Raw genomic sequence first — 26147 nt, 5'->3', positions numbered from 1 at the left:
ATTTATTTAAGAGAGAGAGAGAGATCACAAGTAGGCAGAAAGGCCGGCAGATAGAGAGCGGGAAGCAGGCTCCCCATTGAGCAGAGAGCGCAGTGCGGGGCTCGATCCCAGGACTCTTGAGATCATGACCTGAGCTGAAGGCAGAGGTTTAACCCACTGAGCCACCCAGGCACCCCCTTTTTTAAAAATTTATTTTTTTGTCAGAGAGAGTGTGTGTGTGTCCGCAAGCACAAGCAGAAGGAGCAGCAGGCAGAGGGAGAAACAGACTCCCCATAGGAGGGAGCCCAATGTGAGACTCCATCCCAGGGCGCTGGGATCATGATCTGAGCTAAAGGCAAACACTTGACAGACCTGGCCACCGAGGCGTCCTTCAGTTATTTGTTCAGAGCAACATTATTCTCAATAGCCAAAAGGTAGAAATAATCCAAGCTGCTGTCAACATATGAATGGGTAAACAAATATGGTATATCCATAATACTATTTAGCCATAAAAGTGAATAAACGTGGATGAACTTTGAAGGCATTGTGCTAAGTAAAAGAAGGCAGACAAAAAATACCACATATTGTAAGATACCATTTCATGATTCCATTTCATTCTGGAAATGACCAGAATAGACAAATCCATCCAGACAGAAAGCTGATTAGTGGTTGCCAGGGACTGGGAAGAAGGGGGAATAAGGGAGTGACTGCTTATGGATGTGTGCTTTGGGGGCAGGGAATGAAATGTCCTGGAATTGGGTAGTGATGATGGTTGCACAATTCTGTGAATATATTAAAAACTGCTGAATTGTATACTTTAAAGTGGTGAATATTAATGTGAATTACATCTCCATTTTTAAAAAGGTTTGGGAAGTTACACTGGAGAAGCAATCTTGTTGAAATACTGGGAAGTAAAGCTGATTTGCAAAATATGATCTGTAAAGTTATAAAATTAGTTTGGCACTTCATGAAACTTTTGAGAAGTCAGATCTGAGGCTTTTCTCTTTGTGACTACCCTTGGCTTCTAGTCACCTATGGCACTTAACATGTCAGAATTTATCTTTCTTTTTTTTTTTTCTGGGTGACTATGGTTTCAGAATTTGTTTAAAAATATAATAGCACATTATAACCATCAGTCATAACTCTGTTTTAAAAATGCTACAAATCTAATCTTGGATCCTAGAAAAATAAGCAAATTAAAATGAGTGGCTTACCAACTTCTTGCCCTTTGGTAGGATCAGCATTGAATCTTCAGAAGCAGAGCCAGTAGTCCTAACCCTCTTTACCTCCTGTGCTGGGAGGGAAGCTTCGTGTTTAAAGCCAGAAGGGCCTGTTCATATAGTCTGTGAGGTGGGAACATCATCCCCCTTTACAGGTGGAAAGCTAAAGCCCAAAAAGATGGCCCCAAAGACTGGAAGTGCTAGTTTCTCACTTTTCCTCATAGCTTATTCTCAGCCTTCCTCCAGAAGTGCGCCCGGCATGAAATTTAAATGAAAATAAAATGTAAATGAAATTTAAATGTAAATAAAAACCACTAGTATTGATAGACTGCCTGCCTTACTTCCTCCTCAGCCCTGCCCCTTGTCTGAACTGATGACAGTGGGGCAAGTAGTGTCCCCAGTTTACAGATGAAGAAACAGAGCTTGAGAGGCATCATGATGGCTGAGGTCCCACATCTAGTGGGTATTTGAGCCAAGGCTATCTGTCCTGGCTTCTCCCATGCTGTCTTCACAGTAATGCTGAACCTAAGACAGTTATTCATTTTCCTCCTCCTCTTGTGAAGATCCTATCTGCTGTGTACACGACCCGCCCCCCCCGAGAGCTCCCCCAAAGAAGGGTGTTGGAAACCAACATTAAGAGCACTGACCACAGGGCACGAAGAGCCATGTGTCCTGCCACATAACTTAAGAAGACTGGGTTACATATTACAGGTGAATGAAGATACAGGCAACAGGGGGTCATGTCGATGGGATGGACAAGAAATAGTGGTGGTTGAACCAGGATCCCTGGAGGTGGACAGGGAAGCAAGCAGGGAGGAGTTCAACCTTTGGACAGGAGACAAGTAGTACAGCAAGACATCTGTGCAGTGGACCTGGATCCCCAGCCAGGCATGGTTACCCAACAAGGTGGTCACTCTGAGCCTGTTTTCTCATCTGTAAAGTGGGTATATACAATGATACTTGATGTCCCTGGGTGCTAGAATGTGCCCAAATAGTAGTGGTTAGAACCCAGCATCTGGCTGTGAAGGAGGTGGTCTTTTTCCATGCAGTAGAGCCTGGCCACCTGTCAGAGGATGATCCTCTCTACAGCTCCATCTGTATATTTTCATAAGTTTAACTTTAGTGACTCTTGAATAACTCTCTATAAGACACTGATAGAACTGTGCCAAAGTGAAGGGCCCCAGGAACTATAAAAAGCATGTTATCGCAGGCTGTGCCATGGTTTATAATTTCTACATTATGAAAAACAAAAGGAGACCCCCCAGGGCATGAGCCGTCCCCCTTAGGGGCTGTGCTGCTGAGCAGGCATTCCCTGGGAGTCAGCCCCTCATCCACCACAGGAAAATTGTATTATATTCAGTCTGTCTACAAAGAATAAACCTAAGTGAGACTCTGCCAGTGCACTGAAGTAAAGGAAGCTGCCTTTGCTGTGTCTTCCTGTCTGCCCTCTATCTTGAAGACAGGTGACAGGAAAAGCAGAAGACTCTTCTTCAGAAGACCTGGCGCATTCCAGCCCGTTTATTTCACTTAAGGAGTCATGGGACCTTGTAAGTCCCTTCAAATGGCTGGCCTCAGGGGTCTGTACTTTACTTCGGGGCTGCGAGTGTACTTAGCAGACATGTTGCCTCACCTGTGAATTTGTCTTTCAGCTCTGTGCAGTGTGTCTAGAAGACTTCAAGCCTCGAGATGAGTTGGGCATTTGTCCATGTAAGCATGCCTTCCACAGAAAGTGAGTATTGGTGTGGAATTACTTAAAGGGACCTGTGTTTGAGGTGTATTGAGCAAGTTGTGGGCTTGGGACAGTGCCAGACAAGCTTGACAGCTTTATGACTGGTCTGCAATGCAGAAAGCAGAATGTAGCCAACAGGGTGAGAGAGTGTGTGTGTGTGTGTGTGTGTGTGGGTACACGTGACATTAGGAGAGATTATGGTGATGGAACATGACTACCAGGCAGGACTTTAAGCAGAGGGCCAGATAAGCCACCTCCTTAGAACCAGGGCTATAAGCAGCTACTTAACTGGAACTTTCCAAGAGAACTTCTATTCTTAAAAACTTACTTTAATCAAAACCATGGTTATTTTAAATCAAAATAATAAAGTATGAATGTAAATGGTAGAGGAGGCCATCTCCCATGAAGACATTAATATTCCCCCTTCTCTGACAATTTTGTTATTTCTATTAAAAACTTTTATTTCTCCTACTTCCCACCACCATCCTCAGTGTACTTCATTAACAAGTCGGGATAATTTGAGAATATAGCATGCTGTGGTTTCTTAGTATCACCTTTTGGAAGACTAGAGGCTCTGGTGTGCCTGCTGGTGGACCTATTTGGGACCCGACTGTTCACACCGACCCCTGGCTATAAGGGACAGAGGTGTTCAACCCATGATGGAGGTGGGCAGGAGGCACCACAAGCATGGGACTGACCTCACCCTCCTGTGTTGTCTCACCTTGCAGGTGCCTTATTAAGTGGCTGGAGGTTCGGAAGGTGTGTCCACTGTGCAACATGCCAGTTCTGCAGCTGGCCCAGCTGCACAGTAAGCAGGACCGTGGACCCCCACAGGGGCCCCTGCCTGGGGCAGAGAACATTGTATAGCTCCCCCAAGGATCAAACTGCTGCGGGATCCAACGTCCATGTGGAGCCAGGAGGAACACAGGTGGTCTCTGTGTTGGCTGCTCTACCTGGGGCACCAGCTACCACTTCCTTTGCCTCGTGAAGAACTCGGGCCAGCTAAGCTGGAAACCCAGACTTCTGGGTCTTGTGACAACCAAAGCACGCTGACACTACCCCATGCCAAGAGAAGAGGAGTGGATGAAGGATGAGCCCTCCAGTTATTTTCAAGAAATGTCATGAGGGTCTCTTGCTGACGCCATTACTCTGTCTCCCAGATACTTATCTCCATGTCAAGGTGAATCTTTATCAAGCAGAAGGGAAGATAAACAGAACTGTTAGAGAAGGGAACTGAGGGCAGGTCTTTAAAGCCACCCCCGCCCCCTACCCTGTGGACAGATGAGCTTCTATGCAGACCGTGCATGCCTTTGCAGCAGCAGACCCTCCCGGCAGCCCCTGAGCCAAGTAAAACCAGCGGTTACCTCAGCTGAAGCACGACTGGTTGCCAGTGATTGGTGAGGCAGTGCCAACAAGGCTTTTCACATTATGTTCCTTTGATAAGGTCATCTTGGAACCCAAGGGCTTTGGTTATCACAGAGCAGCAGTGCTCCTCACCACCCCCTTCTCCCTCAAGTTCACGACACTTGCTTATCAAACCATCTGGAAACATTAGATGCGCTTGAAAAGGCCTGGTCAGAAGCCATTTCCTCTTATTTCCCCGACTCTCCAGTGAGGCCTGGCCAAGGTGCCCATCAGGAGCCCCAGCTGGGTGTGGACCTCTGAGCCCTCTGGCCCTCCCCAGAGGGCCTCAGGGTGCTGCCCACACCACCACAGGCACAGTATGGCTCCAGCACAGCTGCTAGTCTCAGCCCACTGCCTTGGTAAAGAGCTGCTGTGAGCCCCTCAGACGGCTCCTAAGGGGAGCTCCCTCCTGAGAATGGCCGGTCGTCCCAGCCCTGCTGTGATGAGGATGCTGACCCCCTTGCCTCTCCCCACTCCTTCCCTCTATTCTCCTTTCTAGATACCGTTTATACTTGAGAAAATGCCGGTCATTGATGTTTTAACAATTTGAAGCATCCCAAAAAGATCCTTATGTAATTCCGAAGCTGGGGATCCACTTGAAATTGTAAATAGTGTCAGGAAGCGCCTATGGGACACTGTTCCCCTGCTGGTGTGTGCCTCACTATTCAGACTTTGCGATAAGTAACTGAAAGTGTCTTTACAGGAGAGAAATGCATGCTGCTCTTTAGCCCTTTCTGTCCAACTTTTCTAGAAATGATTCCCCATCTGTTCAGATTTACGAATACTGTACAAATCAGCTATCTGAAATGGCTTTGGGTCAGATAGAAAGTTCTTTTCTTCTTTCTACGTCCTTCTGTCATGGGGTAGACTCCTTGTCAACAGCTTTGCTCCATCCCACAGGTGTGAGGAGGACAGTTTCTCGTTGGAAATGTGGTCTGCATGGTATAGAGAGTGGATGGAGGAATCTTTGCTACTCTATTCGTGGCAGGTCTCTAGGGATTTTTTCTCTGCGGTCTTAGAATGGAAGAGGGAACCTGTCCTTGGCTCAGGTGGCTGGGGCCAGAGGAGGAGGAAAATTCCCACTAGCCTAGGAAAGTTCTGGGCAGAATCCAGCTTGGAAAATTACAAATCCAGTTGGTCAGAATTGGCTGTTTGCTCCGTGTGACCTATTCATGGCACGCCAACTGGCTGCTGGTTAAACGGAGCAAGGAAGTGTGGGATCTTTTTATATGAAAGAAAGCCTTAGCCTGTTGGGCGTCCTTGAAAAGAACTTTTCATGCGTTCCTACTTCCATCGCTTCTGCGTTGTTTCCATAGCATAATGGAGCTGAATGCTGCAAAGCACCCAGTTTACAGTGCGAGGTTTCCAGTGACCATTTCAGAAATAAGCCTGCTTCTGGACTAGCCTCATTAGTGGCCAACACCCACCATTTCCCATGGAATGGCCTTGGGATGAATCTCACCTTGTCATTAATGGGGTTAGAACAGGAAAGAATTTTTCTCCTCAAAGGAGGAATTCTTGTGTTCTAAACTGCAAATGATCTCCGCTCACAGCTTCACCATGATTATAACCCATCAGTTGCAGCCTTTTTCTTCGGTGTAAGGAGACCGCCCCAAAGCCCCTATATGTGTAGGGAAGTAGATGAGTTCATTTCCTGTTACCACAGGAAGCACAAGTTGACATGGTGCGGTGTTCCAGCCGGTGGAGGAAAGTTCAGGAACACTGTGCACTCTCCGCTGGGCACAAACCCCCATGAGGTACCACCCGCGTGACCTCAACACCCATGAATGCGGAGCGCTTTGTAAATGCAGCTCTTCCCCCAGGGTGGGGCTGGACATGGAGCGCCGCTCGTGGTCATCTCCTTTCTTGGCTTCTTCGTCTCCCTGCAGCATATGGCCAGTGCCACGCACAGTAGTTCCTGCAACTGTTAGCAACACAGCCTGAATGCACTTGCTTCCCACATCTGGGTCCTCCAGGACTCTCTGCTGCACTGCTGTAACTGCCAGTGGCCAGCACTTCACTTTTACATCTATCTTTAATTCTGATTAAAATACAGCCTTCTGTGGTAATGTCCATTTGGACACTAACAAGTTAAGAATCCCCTAATATTCTTGGCACAAGCTTATACCTTAGAGGCCAGCCTTGCCACATCTGTCTTGTTGGTGAGTTGATGGTGGCCTTTTGTTAATCTCTAGACACATGGGGCCTTTGGTCTGTCTGCTCTTGGGCCACTGGCTGGTGACATGGTAGTTTTTTACTTTCTCTTAATGAGTCTTAAGCAGCTCAAAGATCGGATGTTACTGGTGTGTTGTGGGTTTAAAGAACGTAACTCAGCCCTAACAGAACTCCATGGGTGGCTGCATCATTCTCTACTTATTGCTAGGGGTATAGTTGAATTTAGCTGGCTTTAGAAACGGAACAAAACCAGCCTGACTTGATAACTGAATGAGTAGGTGTTAAGATACTGTCCTCAGCCGCTTTTATTTGCCACAGTGTGTTTGGTTGGGCCTGTCCCTAGCAGGTAAGGTACTTGTAGTCTGCACCCACCCAGGCAGGGAACAGGACAAGACAGAAATGGCCAGATGGGAGCAGACAGCCCATGGGAAGTTTGGGGTGAGGAGTACAGGGAACATCCCATCATTGCCAGAAAGCTTGTTCTTGACATGTCTTGACAAATGAAGAACCTTTCCTCCAATGCCAAATCTCTTGGGCCCATCAGGGGAATGATTTGCCCTTTTCCACAGACCCACTTCAAAGCCTGTCACCTCCATGGCCTGCTCCTGCTCTGCTAAGCTATTCTGAACAACTATAGTAATTTTCTGAAAGGCTGAGAATTACAAAATGAACACAGGGAGGCATCCCTAGAGCTCTGGACAGAAAAAGTGCGCAGTGACTTGAAATCCTCCCTGGCCATTCACCAGCCAAGCGTCTTTATGCAAGTTAGCCTCTCAAAGCTGGTTTCCTTATTCATCACCTAAGAATTGTAGTAATGTCTTTGCTGGTTCTTGTGTGGACCAGCCACGTCCAAAGCCTGGTGGGAAGTTGGGCTGGGGTTGTGGAAGCTTCTGAGTAGGGGACATCATAATACATGCCACGCAGGGCTCTTCTGTAGTTCAGGTAGCAATAAAACCTCAGCAGGAGCCTCCTGAGGGACAGGGGGCTGCCCCTGGGGTCTAGTTTTGCCTGGGCCCCTTCCTTTGCCTCTCCAGATCTTCCCTAGTCACCTCCATGTAACTTTGCCCATAGTGCTCCCTAAGTGCTATTCCTTAAGTTTTTGAGTAGGTAATCCCTTCACATAGTTCACAAATCATAAAGTCTTCCTTGCATCCCTGACCTGACAAGCCCAACTTTAACACCCCTTGAACTCCCCCTTTTAGTTTGTTCCATGTAGATCCTTCCAGTGACGGTTTATGCATATACAGGTAAATACACACGTGTATGTATACACGAGTGCTTGTGTGTGTATATATAATTTTTCTTTTTTTTTTTTTTCTAACTTATGTGATACCAGACAAGTATATCCAAGGAGCATTCCTATTCATGGGGGAAGAGCCACCCAGAAGGCAGAGTATCTGTAAAAGGTGAGCCCATAATTGGGGGATGTCTTCGCAATCACATTCCTTTTTGAATAAGGCATTTTTTATTGATTGCAGCATACTGGAATTCTTGTTTTCCATACAAAGCAGAAACAGCAATCCCTCCATGGCCCTTACCAAACATGCTCAGATAGTACATGAGCACAACCAATTTCTAGACTGTCTTCCTGGTCTGTGACGGGACACTCAAAAGCAGGTTCCACTCTCTTGCTGACAGCAGCAGTGCAGATCTCTGGTCCTGGTCCAGCAGTCTTTGCAGGGCCTGGACAAGCTGTCCCCACCCCCACCAAACCCTATCTGATGGGGTGATATCCGGCTACAACAGCCATGATTTCTTAGGTGAGCTCCTGTGTTTATGAGGCAGGGGATGTGAGAAGCAGCAGCAACTAAAGCCTCCGGCAGCCTTCCTTTTTTTGGGTGGGTGGGTGGGTGGGAGGTCTCAGATGCTGCTAAGCAGGTAGGTGGGCAGTCTCCAAATTAACCATAGATACACACCATTCAGGGTCCATATTGAAGGTCATGTGCTCTGCTCCCTTTCCCACCCCAACCTTTATGCACACATTAAAAAGAAAATGCTTCCCACAGAATTTTCTCCATTCAAAAATAGAAATTACTCCATCAGTCATCTTTTCCTTTAAAGAAAAAAAATGTCTTAAGTCCATCTTTGCCCCTGTAGAAGATAGAGCTGCTGCTTCCAGGCAGCTCTGCAGGGAGGGACATGGACTCCTGCCTCTTGGTCCTCACCAACCTCCCTGGCATCCTGCCTTCCCTTGGATTAAAAGTGCAACTTGGGCCCCTAACTGAAACTTGAAAGGAACTGTATGTGAAATGCCACCTGTTAGTGAGTATCTCGTCCTGGCTAGAATGTCTTCCGCACAAGCTATTATGAATTTTAAGTAAAAGAGATGAACATGTCTCAATTCGCAATGTCTAAGTTCTGGTAAAATCTGCAGCTGAAAACCAGAAATGGTTCTTTCATAGATAAGATGAACAAAAGATCCCACGTGCCATGGAATGTGCTTCCATTTGAGAATAGCAGGAGAAAAACGGGGCTTATTCAGTTTGTTCACCTTCAGAGCCCAACTTGTTGTAAGATGCAAAGAGTTTCATTCCACTTTTTAGACCAAGCATCGCACCCTTGGCTTACCAACCCAGAGCTCACTCCTGTGGCTCTGGGGTCAGGGAGAACACCCACACTGCTTCAGGGACATGAACCTCGAATGTGGTCCCCACCAGCCAAGGGACCTGTCTGTAGTTTGAGGAAGCTCCTCTCTGCTCCCTGTGCCAGTACCAGCCTGGTGGTCCTAAGTCTAGGGCCAGGTGCACACTATCCTTCCATATGCCCCTTCCCTCACAGGCCCTGCTAGAGAGAGCAGGTGGGGCCAGGATTAGAGAAGTCCCTCCTGGCGAGGGCCTGGTCTTCCGAGAGTGCTCCTGATACTGTTGTCTCTGCATTTCTTGATGCCATTGCCACAAAGGGAATAGTTTAGGTCCTGTAGTTTCTTTAGCCCACTGGATTTTATTCACTAGATCTTGTATAACTCCCTCAAAAAAAAAAAAAAAAAAAAAAAAAAAGTTTATGAAATGCTGATTCTCAGGTTTCATAGACGTATTTGTACACTAAGAATTCTGCAGCAGAATATTTTTAAACATTCGCAGTTTTTTGTAAGCTATATTTTTGTATATTTAAGTGCTATTTTAAAATTTTAATGCATTTTTGGCTAATTACTCCTGTTTTAAAAACAAAACTTGCATGTAATTGACTTAAAACAAATGTAAATAAAAAACATGTTTTGAAAATACTTTGTGTTGCATTTGTACCCTGTAACTCAGAGGGACCTGAGGTCACCTATACCCCACTTCAGCCTGTGTAGCAGGAGTTGGAAAGCCAAGGTCAGTGGCTCTGGTCAAAAAGAGCTGGTCACCAGCAACATGGACTGTGATCAAGGCGAGCTTTCAGCCTGCACCCCATACCTCCTGGGTACAGGGCCAGGGGTTAGGGTCAAGGGTAAAGACTGGAGCACCAGGTCACGGTGAGGGAGAAAGAGGCCAGGGCCCCACCTGCCTCCCTCCCTGGCCTTGGTACTGCAGATGCGGCTGGACATACCAGTGGTCTCACCAATGCAGATAACAGTACTCAGGGGAGTTGAGGTGGTGGAATTAGCCCACACCCACCTCTCTAGCTACATCACAGGCTTGGAAATACCAACTATTCTGTTAGAAGAAAAAAACCTCTCCTGGTCCAAAGTCACCCTGTGGCAACTGCCATTTCTCCTCACCGCCCCTCACTAGGACCCCTGAAGGTCAGCTTTGGCCCCACAGCTTGGGGAAAAAGGCCATCCATGAGCCTGCCACAAATCTAGACCACTTCTTAAACCTCCCCTGAATACAGGTGCCTAGAGAGCTCCTCTTCCCCAGCGGCCTGGGCAGCCGGCCCCACCACCGCCTTACTGAACCACTTTCTTCGCAGCCTTTTCCTTCTCTGCCCATCTTGTAATTGCTATTCTCATTCTGCCTTCATAGTCACTAAATTCCCACCTAGATACACATCATTCTCAGGTCTGAAATCTCCAATTAAAATATCCAGCTGCCTTTTTGGTATCAAAATCACAGTCCAAAACCAAGCCTCCCCAAGAAGCCTGGGTACCCTCACAGAGACTCCCTCCCCCCTTGCCAGTCACCGCATCCCAGCACTCAGCCCTGTGAACCTTCACCTCCAATCTTGGTTTAGGCAACCCCTGCCTGTACCCCCCACACGGTCTCTAGTTGCAGGGGGTGTGGGGACCCTCAGGCTACCTCATGATGGGCTGGGAGGGACACTGCTGACAGAATGCAGTGGTACCTGGAGATGGGAGCTGATTTACGTTAATCTCGCAAGCCAGAGGTAGTGAAGTGGCAGTAAACTGGGATCAGGCTCAGGGAAGAGAATGTACAGCGATGGCCTTAGGAACACCCAGTGGTGAGAGGGGAAGGCGGTCACTGCCTTGGGGCTACCGGTCAGAGGCAAGGGCTAGGAGGGGCCGCCACCTTAGAGATCAGCGTCCATGGCTGCAGACTGCTGAGGGAGGTCCGGACCTGCACCTGTGGCCTATAAGGAGCAGCAGCTGGCACAGGCAGCCGTGGCCTGGGAGGCCGAAGGAAAAGCCAGAGGGGCCTGCTGTGTTAGAACTGAAGATGTGGACCTGAAACGTCCACCAGACTTAGAAACCACTCACTGGTGACGGATCCGGCACCCTCCCAGCTAGTGACAGCGTGGGCTGAGCACAAAGCACAGGGAAGTCACGGAGACAGCTTCTCAAGAGCAGGGAAGTGTGGCTCCACGGAAGCAGAAGGTCAGCGCTCCGCAGAAGAGGAGGCTCTGCCAGCTCGAGCCTGGGACCTCAGGCAGGTTTGTTCCTGCTCAGCTGCAGGGTTCACAAAGGCTGCGAAGAGGCCAGCCACGTAAAGCACTGGTCACAGCCTCGTGAGCACAGTACACGTAGGGGGAAAGCAGGGCACCCCCAGCACAGGGGCCAGAGTCTCTGTGGGAAGCCGGCTCCCTCCTTCCCTCCACTACCGTCTCTGGAGGGAAGCAAACGAAGAGGGCCTGGGGCACATGGGGCTCCAGAAGCATGACTGTGTATCAGCAAACGGGTAATGACACTGTCTCTGGAGGCCATGGGGAATGTGGGGTCATCAAGCCCAGGTCTTAGGCCTAAGGAAGATTAGAGGTGGCCTGGGCTGAGGCCCCCACATGAGGGGCAGCAAAAGCGGAGATGATTGCCACCCCAGGGTCATGAGCGTCCCTCCAGCCCACCAGGCTGGCAGCACTTACAACCCACAGGCGCCCAACTGCATGAAGGGGCGTCCCCTGGGAAATGGCCGCTGGGCAGCTGCCCTTGGCAGGCACGTGCCTCTGCTGCCCTCATGCGGCCAACATGAGAGGTGCCAAGGGATCCAGCCCTCCTCCCTTGGCAACCCATGGACCCTTCCCTCCAGGTGCCTCCTGCCCAGGTGCCAGGAAGGCTGCAGAGCCCTGGGGTTTCCTTCTGGTTCGAAAGCTGATTTACACGGACTCTTCATTGCTATCAACAGCGATGAAGCAGGCACAAAAATACACAGAATAAAATGTTACTCCATCTCCAAAGGGAAGCATTTTTTAAATGATTCTGCACAGCAGAAAGAAATCGTTCTTAAGTCAATCTACCAAGACTCCATCTTAAAACCTCACTCTAATCACGCTACCTTTTAAGCCTGAACGTGCAGCCCTCATGCAGTCCCACCAGCCAGCCTGCCTGGCAATTTCTGGCAGGTAAAGACCCCGAGTGGGAGGGGAAGGCGGAAGTACCACACCCTGCTTCCTATGAGCTAATCAATGGACTTCAATTTCTCACTTTCTACAGTCCAAAACCACCAGATTCTCCCGATTCCCTGAAAAGATGTCAATTCGAGAGGCCCACTTTGTCTGGTTTTTAGTCTTCCGGATGGTGGTGTTTTTCCTACTAGCTTAACTCGCTTCAGACAAAATTATCTCCCACCCACCCCTGCCCCCCAGGAAATTCTGCCCAGGGTAGACTAAGCCCCATCTTTCCAAACAGACCTTCTCAGGACTTGCAGTGTAGAGTAACCATAACTGCCCTTCCAGAAATTGCTTAATTGCCAGCCAGAGTTACAAATACAGAATTACTCTGCCCAATCAAATTTGCAGATCCTTGAAATAAAACATGTTGAAATTATGTTCACACAAAAAGCTAAATGCACACCAGAGTTAATGCACAGATGATGATCTCCGAGGCCATACTGACAACACTGTGATTAGATTACAACATACAGTGCCTGCCTTACATCTAGAAAGTGCAACAAGACACAAAATCACAGCTGAACACCGAACAGCTCTCCCCTGAAGTGGCTCCAGTGACACTGAATTTCAAAAATACATGGCAGGTGTAACAAAGCTATACTGAAGAGCAACTTCAACACAGCAGACCCTCACTGCCATGGACATGGTCCACATTTTTATGTATGTATCTTTCCTTACTGGTTACTAGTTTAGACTGGATTTTTAAGGATTTATCTTGATGACTTAGAAAAATACATTTGTCCTTTCTTGCTTTGATTCGGGTAGTACACAATCATAAAATTGAGTAAGTCTCTTAAAAAACAAAAGTTCACAGATCCCATTGTGGAATGTTCCAGGAACCCCTCCCCAGGTAATGATCAGGGGATCTTCAACAGCTCAAGAAGTGCTCCAACGGCTCCAAAATAACCCTGAAAAAAAAAAAAGGTACACCAAAAATGAGAGCAATTTTCCTCAAACTTATTTAAATCACCATAAACATGATCACTAGTATTAAAGCCAACAGTGCCCTTTATTCCTGACACCCATTTCTTGAGCACCCATTTTGCTGAGCCCAAGGCCAGCCTGGGTGCAGAGAAGCTCTGAAGAGATCCCAGGCTGGGGAGGAGGGTTGGATGTCCAAGACCGCCCCACAGGTCACTATGGGAGGTGAAGGCAGCAGGAGCTTGGGGCCCATGGCTGCCCAGGGCCCTCTGTAAGAGCCCAGAGCGGGGCTGCCTCCTGCAGAAGGATGGGAGAAGCAGCAGAGGCCCAGAGCCTCTCCAAACAACTAAGGAATGAAGGGAAGATGGGACACGAAGTGCAGTGGAGCAGGAAGGGCTGGGTGGGGGTGGTCACAGAGGGTGAGGGCCTAACTGGGCTGGGGATAGAAGGGAGAATGAGAAAAGCGTGGGATGGATTCAAGACCTGCCTGAAGAAGGGGATGAGGGCAGCAGGTCTTTCCCTTGGGAATCCTTGCTTGCATCTGGTGACAGCACCCCGAGAACAGGGACACAGGAGCAAGAGAGGTGGCAAGCAAGGAAGGGCTTCCATGTGGCCTGTGCACGGCTGAGGCTGACGTGCCCCCGGCAGCCAAGCAGCCACACCCAGGAAGCAACTGGATGTCTGGATCCTGAACAAGACAGTGGGCAGAGGAATAGACAAGAGTGCGCTACTGCCACGTGGAGAGAGGGGCGCAGATGGAAAAGCGCCGTCTGGAGAACAGAAGAGCCCCACAGGGAGGGCAGAGGCATGGGAAAGACAAGCAGCAGCGGAAGGACAATGCCAGACCACCTCCAGAAGTAGTCAAAGTCAAATACAACCAAGAACCAAGACATTAAAGCCCAAAAACAGAAAGAAAAGAATAAAGGATTGAATGTAACAGAAAATGAGACAAAACCCACTCGGGAAGAAAGAGCACGCCAGCAGCGATCAGCAGAGGGCAGTCCTCCAGCGGTCTAGAGTCCATCAAGGTCGCCAAAGGATAACCAGTCAAGCACTTTCAGAGAGAAATGACCAAAAAAGGACAGTGGGAAGATCCTGAAAGACCCACCCCTGGACTAAAAAGAATGTGCTAAGAGTCTCTATCATAAGTCACGAAAGTCCAGTGTGGTTCCCAGGGAAAACTATTCCAAGAGAAGTCGCCTCACTCGAGAGGAGCTGCAGCCTCTCCTCTCACTGTTTCCTAGCCTTGAGCACAGGCAGCCGCACGATGTGTACGATGCGAGGTCGCCAGTATCGGCGGGGGCCGCCCCGCTGCAGAGGATGAGGGATCACTGAGGGACCCCACCACTGCCAGAGGACGGACCCCTGGGCGCTCCCTGTGAGACCTGGCGGTACACTTTGCTCTCCATGGCATTCGGAACAGCAAAAGAGGAGACGAAGTGAACCATTGGAACGAGCTCCCCTGAAGACCCAGAACCTCCCACCAAGTAGAAGGCATCCGCTGACACGAGCTACCAGATACTGTAATGAGAATGGGACATAAGGCGGACAGAGAGGCTGACCGGAGCCACACACAGCTTTCACATGAGTTTGACTGCGGAGTGAGGATGGGAGAAGATTTCAAGCCGTGAGCAGCCGTGGGCAGCCAGTTTCCAGGGGCAAAGCAGTGGGCGCTAGAGGCAGAGGCCCAGGCGCCATGGGAAGGACACGGCAAGACGTTCAACCAAGACCCTAAACAGAAGTGCTTTAATCCTAGCTGTCCTGGGGTGAAGACTAACCTAAGAATCCCCACGTTCCACTTGGGCAAAGGTTTTCAAGAGGGTGAAATGGAGCAGGAGGAAAATTATACTACGATGTTGACAAGAAAGAGGGTTTCTTTTTATTATAACATAAAGCGAAATGAAACAGGTCAAAGATCACAAAAAGGAAGATACATATAAAAGGTATAAAAAACGTAATGAGGGGCACCTGGGTGGCTCAGTGGGTTAAGCCTCTGCCTTTGGTTCGGGTCATGTTCTCGGGGTCCTGGGATCAAGCCCCACATAGGGCTCTCTGCTCAGTGGGGAGCCTGCTTCTCCCTCTCTCTCTGCCTGCCTCTCTGCCTACTTGTGACCTCTGTCAGATAAATAAATAAAATCTTTAAAAAAACAAAAAAACTTAATGATAGGGGTGCCTGGGTGGCTCAGTTGGTTAAAGCAACTGCCTTCAGCTCAGATCATGATCCCAGGGTCCTGGGATCAAGTCCCGCATTAAACTCCCTGCTCTATGGGGAGGATGCTTGTCCCTCTTCCTCTGCTGCTCTGCCTGCTGTGCTCTCTTGCTCTCTGTCAAATAAATAAATAAAATCTTAAAAAAAAAAAATCTAGCAGAAAAGTCTCTTCAATATAAAAATAATAATTTGGTACCAATTTATTAATAACATCAAAAGTAAAAAAAGCATTCAGGGTAAAAATTAAAACGAGCAGCATAGACGCTGGAGAGACGGCAAGCCCAGCCCAGCTCCCACGCTGGGGAGTAAGGCGCTCGGCTCACCCTGGGCTGTGGGACTGGTGGTGCCCGCTGAGCACAGCCCTATCAGAGGAACATGCTGCTGCCTCAGAAGTACACGGTCTTGGGGCACCTGGGTGGCTCAGTGGGTTAAGCCGCTGCCTTTGGCTCGGGTCATGATCTCAGGGTCCTGGGATCGAGTCCCACATCGGGCTCTCTGCTCAGCAGGGAGCCTGCTTCCCTCTCTCTCTCTCTCTGCCTGCCTCTCCATCTACTTATGATTTCTCTCTGTCAAATAAATAAATAAAATCTTTAAAAAAAAGAAGAAGAAGAAGTACATGGTCTTACACATCAGATTTATTCAGTAAAAAACTTTTTAATAAAATAAAGTTAAAATATTTGATGACTAAACTTTCTGAAAAGAGGAACTTGTACACTTGGAATTTTAACTATGAACTTAAGCCACTTCAAAAGGAAAAAAAAGCAAATTTAAGGGAAAAAGCCACCTCTGTAGCAGTTCAAATCTTACTCTGTCAATTCCTGTAAATACTGTTAAACAGGCACTAACAATTCTGAAAAATGTTCCTGATAACACTTTAAAATCCAACAACACTGGAAACTGTTCAACTACCCCACGACCAAGGGGACAGAAGAGAGGTCCCCTCCACAGCTACGGTTCTGTTTTCCCCAAGCCGGAAAAACAGTAAGGCACTTTCCCATAGCGGGTATCAGGCGGAGCGATTCAAGGATTCTCGTCCATTTTGTCATTTCTAGCTTGTGTAGGTGTTAAGTTCCATAACGGTGTGGTTCTAATCTTGGAATAGACTTTCGTTTGTTTTTAGAACATACATCTTAAATAAGTGGCACATGAACTGCATCAATACATAAAAACGGACATCCAAATGAAAAAAGCAGAACCCAGAGTAAGTACATTTACAAAATAAGTGTAATGGGAGAAAGATAAAGGGTGGTTCAGAACAGAAGAGAACCTTAAAAATAGAGGGGTTCAAGATTTCTTAAAAGTTGCTGAAGCTCACAATTAACCAAAAACTTCCCTTGCAGTAAATCAGGTAAGAAACAGCTCTTGAACATTACAAAGTTAAACCCTGCATCATACTTTCACAAAAAAATAACTGAAGTCCATTTCAACGTTTACTTCGTTCCAACGCGGTGGGGATTGCATGCCTTTATGTCTGTAACATTATCGCAAGAAAGAAGTCGGCTTACCTCGTGTTCCGAAAAAAGTGCTTTCAACTGCCCCTTGGACCAATAATCCAAAGCATATGCCAAAAGTCGCATGGCGATCGTATTAATTCTCAAGAAATTTCCAACAAATACCACCTGGTTAATGTTCTGAGCACATCAAAAAAAGGCAATTAGTTTTCATCTTAACTTCTGTTCTCTCGTAAAAGCTACCCCAAACAGAGCACCATGTACATGGTTTTTAGCAGCAACTTGACTGCTGAGCAAAAAATAAAAAAGTATTTACATTTAATCCAGTTGGTCCAAGGCTACTTAAATTTGAACCCAGACAAACTCTGGACCGACCTGCTTCAAACCATGCCAGAAAATGTCACAAGAGAAAACAAATTAGAAAAACCATTTGTATTAAATATGACAGACAATAACTGCTATTAAAGTTTTAAACAGAAAAGTAAAAAAAATTAAGACCCCAAAGAAGGAAAGTGACACAAATAAGCAAATTATACAAGAAATATAATGGGAAAAAATTCAACCCCACCAGTAGTCGAAGAAAGGAGCATTTTAAACCTATTAAAAGCAGAACTGAAATCCCACTCCCAACCATCAGCCTAGTTAGGGTAGCACTGACGCACTCATTCAGTGCTAAAGACACCTGAATTCATAAGCCTTTGTGAAAAGCACCCTGGCAAGATCTACCAAAACTCCTGAGCAGGGTCATATCTTTAGAGAAACCTCACTCCAGAGTAAGGCCCTGATCAGAATAAAATGCAACCAGTGAAAAGCTTCGCACTTAAAAATGCATTCCTGTGGAGCCAACAGGGCAAGCAACCAGATACCCAGCTCCACATGATTGATGATGCAAAACCAAATCAAATACACAGCGGGGAAATTATGAGTACTTAAGTAAAAAATGTAACATGGTATGTACACCCACACCAACAGATCTTAAAACACCTAAGTACAGGAAAAGGAACATGCAATAAAGGAAACAGTAACTTTAACATATTCAAACGAAGAATGTTTTTAATTACTTGATGCTGATACAGTATCTTTTTAATTAAAAATGAGACAGTCTTTTTGTACCTTTCAAAGTCTCCTTTTTAAGCCACATGCCTCCATCATCTCTTTCACAGACTAACTGTAAACCAAACTGTGTAAGTGGGGACACGCGGTAGAGCTGCGCCCTCTGGGCCCCCCAGGGAAGGCCGTTCTCGGTTCTTTCATAGCCCTGTACAATGCTGCTTGACCTGAATGCTACAAGGCAGCACTGTAAAGAAGCTGAAAGCACAAAGACAGCTCGGCGGGGGCGGCAGGGAGGGCGGGCACTCCGGGGCCACCCCATCTTCTCTGGCTCCAGCAGCTTCCTCCAGAGGCCTTCCCGGGGACCGCAGGGCTCCGCAGGGAGCACAGGACCTCCAGCCGGCTGGCAATCCATCACCACCACCCACAGTCCCCATTACCGGAGTCCTGCCTGCCTTCCTACCCTCTCCCCAAAAGATATACTTTTACTTCTCGACAGTGCCAATACTCATCTTCACTGAGTAAAAAACCCATCAGTGAAGAGGAGTCTACATGTGAAGAGCTTTAACTTCCCCAATAAACAACTCCACCCCGTACGACTACACTGAGGCACCATCTGGACAAGACAGACATTGTACACAGCTGAGGCCCCTTAGCACGTTCCGTATTTTGCTCAGAGCACCTAAAGAAATCCATGTCCCCTTACTTCATTAAGGGCACACATTCTTGCTATTGAGCCAATGTTGTTGGTGATGGTGATCAACGTCGCTCTGGCGAGGTCCTCTTTACTGACTGCCTCTCGCTTCTCCTTGCTCATCATGTTTCCAAAGCTGTGAAGGGGGAGAAGAACACCCAGCAGCTGAACCAAAGGCAACTGGCCCAACAGAACTTAGAATAACATTTAAGATAAATGTGACTTTAAGAAGCTACATTGTTTTAATCTTCAAATTTTCTATTATGAAATAACAGAGCATCTGTTCAAAGAGAAACACAACTCAGAAGAAAGCTCTCAAGCATTCCGAATAAGAAAATGCCTCTCCCTGCAGCTTCTGCTGAAACCGAGCTTTGATAACAGGTCTTTGCACATCCAGTTACGATCTCCTCAGATCCACCGTAAGCCACCGGTGGCTCCTTCTGCAGCCAGAGACAGTTCCAGAAAGACACCTCTACTAGCAATCCATTCCCACCAGCACAGCCATTCCACTCAGCTGAATGGTCACATTCTGTCTGGGAAACGGCTTCGTCAGAGCGAAGCAAAAGCACAGACAGTGGAGTCCCAGAGTAAACTCCTTAAGCGTTTCAGATTCCCCTAGAACATGAAGTACTTCAAAGTACCTAAGCAGCAGAACTGCTACATTAATAACGGCTAGCAGAACACAAACCCGATCAAAAACGGAAGTGATTAACAATGCGCAAATGCCGCAAACTCAGAATGTGACATCAACAGCATTTACAAAGACCCGAAATTACCCTGTAAGCATGTCTATGTGTGATCCTTTCTCTATGACTAAAAATCATGTGTCCTGAGGGACACATGGACGGCTCAGTGGGTTAAGCCTCTGCCTTTGGCTCAGGTCAGGATTCTAGGATCCTGAGATCGAACCCTGCATCAGGCTCTCTGCTCAGCAGGGAGCCTGCTTCCCCCCTCCCTCTCTGCCTACTTGTGATCTCTCTGTTAAGTAAATAAATAAATAAAATCTTTTTTTAAGACATCACCTGTCCCAATACACAGAAAACAACTCTTTATCTAAACGATCTGGAAATGAAATTTAAAAAACAATTCCTGGGGTGCCTGGGTGGCTCAGTCTGCCTTCGGCTCAGGGATGGCTCAGGTCCCGATCCAGGGTCCTGTTATCAGCCCTACAGCAGGCTCCCTGCTCCGCAGAGTGTCTGCTTCTCCCTCTTCCTCTGCCCCGACCCCATGCGTGCTCTTTCTCAAATGAGTAAAATCTCAAAACTAAAAAACAAACAAACAAACAAAAAAAAAAAAACCCCAATTCCCTTTATAATAGCATCAAAGAGAATAAAATACTTGGAAATATATTTAACAGAAGAAAGTATAACACTCTATACTGAAAACCACTACCATAAAACATCGGTAAAAGAAAAACAAAACTCTAAATAAATGGAAGGACATTACATCTTAGATCAGAAGACTTGATAATGTTAAGATACCAATATTCCCCAAAGTGAGCTACAAATTCAACACAATCCCTATCGAAATCCCAGCTGCCTTTCTTTGCAACTACTGACAAGGTGATTCTAAAATTCACCTGGAGATTCAAAGTACTGTTTCATGCGACCACATAGCTGAACCTTGAAAACATGCTAAGTGGAAGGAAGGCAATCACCAAAATCTCATATTCCAGGACACCATTTATATGAAGTGTCCAGAATAGGCAAATCTATAAATAGAAAATATATTAGCATTTACCAAGGACTGAGGTGGGGAAATGAGAAGTGACAGCTAATGGACAGAAGGTTTCTTTCTGGGATAGTGAAAATGGACTGAAAGTAGATTATGGTAATGACTCCACAGTTTAGTAAACATACTGAAAACCACTACATTTTATACTTTAAACAGGTGGCTTTATAGTATATACATTATAGCTCAATAAAAGCTGTTTAAAAGGAAAAAGACACACCCAATATTATCTTATTCCTGTCTTTCTTAGAACACACACACACCCTTACCTTGATGCCACAGCCCAGCCCGGCAGTCCAAACCTCTCATAGTCCCCTCCATAAATGTCTCGAACTAGTTTATCCACTTTGGTGCTATCTCCACGAGATGCCATTTCAAGAGCTTCTTCAAAAGTGGTACAGCCAGTAAGAAGACAGCAGAGACCAAAAAAAGTTCCTCCTCCAAGACTGATTAAAAACAAACAACACAGTATTACAACATTTTAAAAATAAGAACAAGAAGGTAATATTTATGAACCCAAAACCACATTCATACATCAACCCACTCTTGCGCCAACCCAGTCACGCTGATGCCTCTGGCAGGCAAGTCTGTGGGAAGACAGAAAACAAGGCGCCTGATATATACCATGACACATATTCACGTGCACCAACAAGCGAAATGTCAAACACAGGCCTCCTGGCCCAGCCCCGTCCCCAGTGCAGTCCTAGCATCTGCTGTGTGAGGAGTCTGTGGGCAGATCCGCCCGCCACACCTGGGCCACATGGCCTTCCTTTGTCTCTCTAAACCCCGAGTCGCCGTGGCTTATCAGCACCCTCACCCGGAAAAGAACTCTCCCATTAATGTGTTTCTCCCCCAAAATTACTTTTTAAAATTCACACCTGTTAAACTGTCTATCCCAATCCCCAGCTCCTTGTTCTACTTCAAGTCATCCCTAATCCTTAAACCACCAACATACTCATTCCTGCCTGCCACCTCTCCTCCCTGTTCAGCCTGCCCTCTCCCCCCGTCAGTACCTCACCTTTCTAGATCTCAGACCATCCCGTGGCTGGGTAAGTGTGCACACATACGCCTGTATGTATAAAATCGAGGCCAGGAGAGCCTGGGGGGCTCAGTGGGTGAAGCATCTGCCTTCAGCTCAGGTCATGACCTCTGGGTCCTGAGACTGAGCCCCACATTGGGCTCCCTGCTCAGCTGAGACTCTGCTTCTCTCTCTCCCTCAGGCTCTCCCCACCACTTGTTCTTCCTCCCTCAAGTAAATAATTAAAATCTTAAAAAAAAAAAAATCTAGGCTGGTTTCAAAGCTGGGATCTTGCCTTGCCTTCTCCTTACAGATGCTCAGCTTTGACTTATGGTATACGCACACCATACACTAGCTGAGGGCAAGGACTATGGGCTCAATGAGTCTGACAATAAGATATTTTACAGAACTCTGATAATGAAATCCTGAGCAGTACAGATTAAAGAAAAGTAGGTCATGATACCAGAATTTTCATAGAAAAACTATCTGTTGGCCTAATCCCAGAAAAAAAAAAATGTTTTCCACATAATTTAAACAGATCCTTAAAAGTGTACTTATACACAATACCTGAAAACTCACTTTTAACCCATTACAATATCAAAAACAAGTAATAACCTTTATATAAAAGACCTACCTGGTACCCGTGACCCGCTTGTAATTATCTTTGGAATATACTGCTAAAATGCTAACCCCAGAGCCAATGTTCACCAGAAGCAGAGGGTATGGATTTTTCAAATCAAACGGTAACTTCTGACATTTTTCAGCATCGGCGGGGTTTTCAAAGTAATAGCACTGTGACCGTCCATTGAATCCAACTGAGTCAATGTATAAAATTCCTTTTACTAAGCAATCTAGTTCATCAAGTTTGCAAAGCTGAAGGTCACCTATCTGTAATGAAATAAAAATGTATTCAGACAAGCAAATACAACTCCACTTAATAAGGCACCCCTCTCCATTACACAAAGCACAGAAGTGCTCACAGATGTGGATTATTTATGCATAATTCACAGAACAGACCTGGGGACAGCACACACCTGGACAGACCCAACAAGACAGACCCACCCCCACACCCTCTACAAACAGCCTTCTCGGTGGAGACTTATGCTGAGACCCAAGCACAGGGACCAGGAGTCAGGAGCACAGGTCAGATCACAGCCCAAGCAGAAAGCTGACTCCAAGAAATTCAAGTGACTCAAACACCTGGTGACACATGGCAGGAGACACAAGAACTCTCATGTCTCTCTTCTGAAAGACCATCTTCAAGACTGGAGCAATACCAAAGCAGGCCACACTTTATTATTAATAAACTGACGCCAGAGGCAGAAAAATGTTGAAGTAGAAGGTGAGATTTTTCACTACCTAAACCGATTACAACCCCTGGAAGATGGGAAAATTTTAACAGTATCAAAATTTACAACAGTGTTATCAACTTCATTCCATTTAAATAAACGACTGATTGTTATTCATATTAGGGAGCACTGTACAGCAATGGAGAGTGAAGGGGATCTTTAGTCAATTAAGAACTGAAGTGGGAAGAACTCCAGGGTATGTTGTCAGTCAAAAAAGCAACTGGAGTAACATTTCATAAAGACCCTATCTGCCTGTTACTAACGCCAAGTTTATATGCACACGTATGTGTCATACATAGTCATGCCCAGATAATTAGGAAGATACATCAACTTCTGACAGCGGTAACTCTGGAAAGATGGCAGAAACCCCACTTCACTCCCTGGACTACTAACCCATGTGAACGTTTAGGAACGTTTATAGGCACGGAGACTCCGTATATGCGCAAAGGGAAAATGGCCTCCACTTGCTGAAAGCACTGATTTCTACTTAGAACTAGGTCTAGCCCCCAAGTTCTCCCCCTTTATTCTACTCTCACTTGATTACATTTACCCTCGACTTATTCAGATCCGCCGCAGAGAGGGAAGTTAATAGGTACCTTCATATTAATCTTTAATTAAAACACCTACCTGGTACCCGTGACTCGGGTAAACCACTGAAAACCATCCCTAAGTAGGATCTGCAATTCCTCCTCAGACCAGACGCAAGCTCCTGGAGGATGCATCACCGTCCCTGCTGTAGACCTGCTTGTGCCCTCCCTGGCTGTCATGAATTCAAAACCGATTTCCTGACACGTGATCTCAAGTGCCAGCATTTCCACTTTGAACTTTCCATCACTTTCATCACTTTCCACTGGCCCAATCAGCTGGTCTTTTTCGTCCTAGAATTTCTTCCTCCTCCTTCCTCTAACTCCTGTCATCCTGCAGTGTCCTGCTAGCTCCTATCAAATCCCCACCTCTAAATGAAAAAGGACTCAATGCACAGCTAACCTCACTAATGCCAGGTATACAGAATGTGGGCACTGTACCAACAAGCAAACCCATTATGTGCCCCTGAAATCTGCATTTTTAAAAAAATTTCCATTAAAATGGCAACAGGGTAGGGGCGCCTGGGTGGCTCTGTTATTAAGCATCTGCCTTTGGCTCAGGTCCTGAGATTCTGGAACTGAGCCCCTCATCAGGTTCCCTGCTCAGCAGGAAGCCTGCTTCTCCCTCTCCCCCTGCTTGTAAAAATCTTAAAAAAAAAAAAAAAAAAATTTAAAAGGCACCACGGTAAACTCAGTATTTTAAAAAATATTTCACTGTGGCTTATTAAATACTAGTCACCCCTAATGCATAACAAACAGCATTTGGCAGCCATTCCATTTTCCTAGTTTTTAAGGACAGCACTGGTGCAGAGATGAGAAACCCCAACCGCCTAAGAACCAATTCCTGAGGTCCAAAATCCACTCTGCACCCTCCCCTTAAATTACCACACAATGCTGTACCTCTGGTAGCAACCTGAATGATTTTCAAATATATTCCAAAGGGCATCTCTACAGGGTCCCAGAAAAAGATTTTCTCCGTTACCTATCAATGATCCAGAGTCCACTATGAAGCTTCCGCAAAGGAGGGGACCGTCTCTCCTCCAGCTACACTTCCCCTTTACTCACGGGTGGAAGACAAACCACTGAAAACCAACAACCAAAAGAAATTCAAGCAAAGAATACAGAAACTTGTTAAAAAAAATCATGCCAATTCTATATTATGATTAAAGTCAGGAGACAGAAGACAACAAAAAAGAATAAGATCACAAACCAAACAATGTGTAGAAAAAAGAGGTAGAATGACAAAGGAAAAAGCAGTTCTCTAAAATAACATTCTCACTAGTGGCATTAAAAACATGGTCACTGAAGATATTTTCAATCTATACTGCACCCGGAAGGTCCAGGTCTCGGCCAACTCACTTGTCCTCTCTCCCTCCTAACCCACCCCCACATCCACCTCAAAGGACCCAGCCTCAAGACTTTGCAGTGTTCACTAAAAAAAAACAAAAGCAGGTACCCACTGGCGCTCCCGCAGTGTCACACATGATTCAGACTCCTGCAACATGAGCACAGCACAATACGCATCAGAAGGCATTTGGGGAGAGGAGGCTCCACTGCTAACCATTTCCAACTACCCCTGAGACCGAATAGCCGCTGCTTGGGACCAGAGTTCTTGTTGTTTATAAATAGTAAGCCTGCCAGGAAACAACTGAGCGGACAGGAGAAATTATGTGGTAGATGAGACGGGAGACAACACTTGAAACGACATTTGAAGAAATGAAACAACATTTTTAAAAATTATTTTTCTTAATTTATTATTTTTTTAAAAGATTTATTTACTTATGTATTTTTATTTGAGAGAGATAGCGAGAGAAAGAACACGAGCAGGGGATAGAGAGAAGGAGAAGCAGACCCTACTGAGCAGGGAGGCCAACTCCCAGGGCTCGCTCCCAAAACCCCAGGATCATGACCTCAGCCAAAAGCAGAAGCTTACCCAACTGAGCCACCCAGGTACCCTAGTTTATTGTTTTTAAAGTAAGCTCCATGCCCAACATGGGGCTTGAATTCACAACTCTGAAACCAAGAGTCACATGTTCTACTGAGCCAGCCAAGCTCCCCAAAATTATTTTTCAATCTCATTGTTCAAGAGGGGTTTTTTTGGTTTGTTTGTTTTTTTAAGTTTTTATTTATTTGACACAGAGAGAGATCACAAGTAGGCAGAGAGAGAGGGAGAAGCAGGCTCCGCTGAGCAGAGAGCCCGATGCGGGGCTCGATCCCAGGATCCTGGGATCATGACCTGAGCCAAAGGCAGAGGCTTTAACCCACTGAGCCACCCAAGCGCCCCGAGGTTTTTTTTTTTTTTAACAGTAATCTCTACATCCAACATGGGGCTCAAACTCATAACCCCAAGTTCAAGAGGTGCATGTTATTCCAACTGAGCCAGCCAGACGCTCCTCACTGCTCAAGATTTAATTTAACATGTTCCTCAGAGGTAGTTCTTCAGTCTGCTTATCACAGCTTTGCTATTTCTGCAACACTACAAGAACAACAAAATGCCATGCTTTAGGTGGTTGATCCTTATCTATCAACTTATCTGAACTGGGCAAAAAGTAAACGCTACAACAATCTCTAGACAGCTAACTCCTGACTACCACTCATTTACATCTATCTAATCTTAATCGGACTCAAGAAAATTCAAGTTCTATCAGAAATGATTCCACCACTTGCTATTGGTATTACTTTTAACAATCAGATTACTAGCGCACCTGGGTGGCTCAGCTGGTTGAGCGCCCGACTCTTGGTTCCTGCTTGGGTCATGATCTCATGGGTCATGGGTCGTGGGATCCAGCCCTGTGTCAGGCTTTGTGCTCAGCAGGGAGTCTGCCTGAAGATTCTCTCTCCCTCTCCCTCTGCCCCTCCTCTGCACACACTCA

At 46.4% G+C, this 26147-nt stretch overlaps 2 protein-coding genes across 2 annotated transcripts in view; one reads left to right on the top strand and one right to left on the bottom strand.

Annotated features, from left to right (window-relative positions):
• The window catches only part of RNF24 (ring finger protein 24), a 99676-nt gene extending 95086 nt beyond the window's left edge, over positions 1–4590 (top strand). Inside the window, exons 5-6 of the mRNA XM_059133848.1 lie at positions 2849–2928; positions 3657–4590. Coding sequence (XP_058989831.1) covers positions 2849–2928; positions 3657–3795 — 219 coding nt within the window. The 3' untranslated portion in view covers positions 3796–4590. The remainder of the gene's footprint in view (positions 1–2848; positions 2929–3656) is intronic.
• Positions 4591–7953: 3363 nt separating this feature from the next.
• Positions 7954–26147, bottom strand: part of PANK2 (pantothenate kinase 2) — a 43745-nt gene continuing 25551 nt past the window's right edge. Inside the window, 5 exon segments of the mRNA XM_059134343.1 lie at positions 7954–13175; positions 16903–17028; positions 18605–18728; positions 20593–20769; positions 21976–22229. Coding sequence (XP_058990326.1) covers positions 13125–13175; positions 16903–17028; positions 18605–18728; positions 20593–20769; positions 21976–22229 — 732 coding nt within the window. The 3' untranslated portion in view covers positions 7954–13124.

This window comes from Mustela lutreola, chromosome 9, assembly GCF_030435805.1.
Source record: "Mustela lutreola isolate mMusLut2 chromosome 9, mMusLut2.pri, whole genome shotgun sequence".
NCBI lineage: Eukaryota > Metazoa > Chordata > Mammalia > Carnivora > Mustelidae > Mustela > Mustela lutreola.
This window is presented reverse-complemented; position numbering and strand designations above follow the sequence as displayed.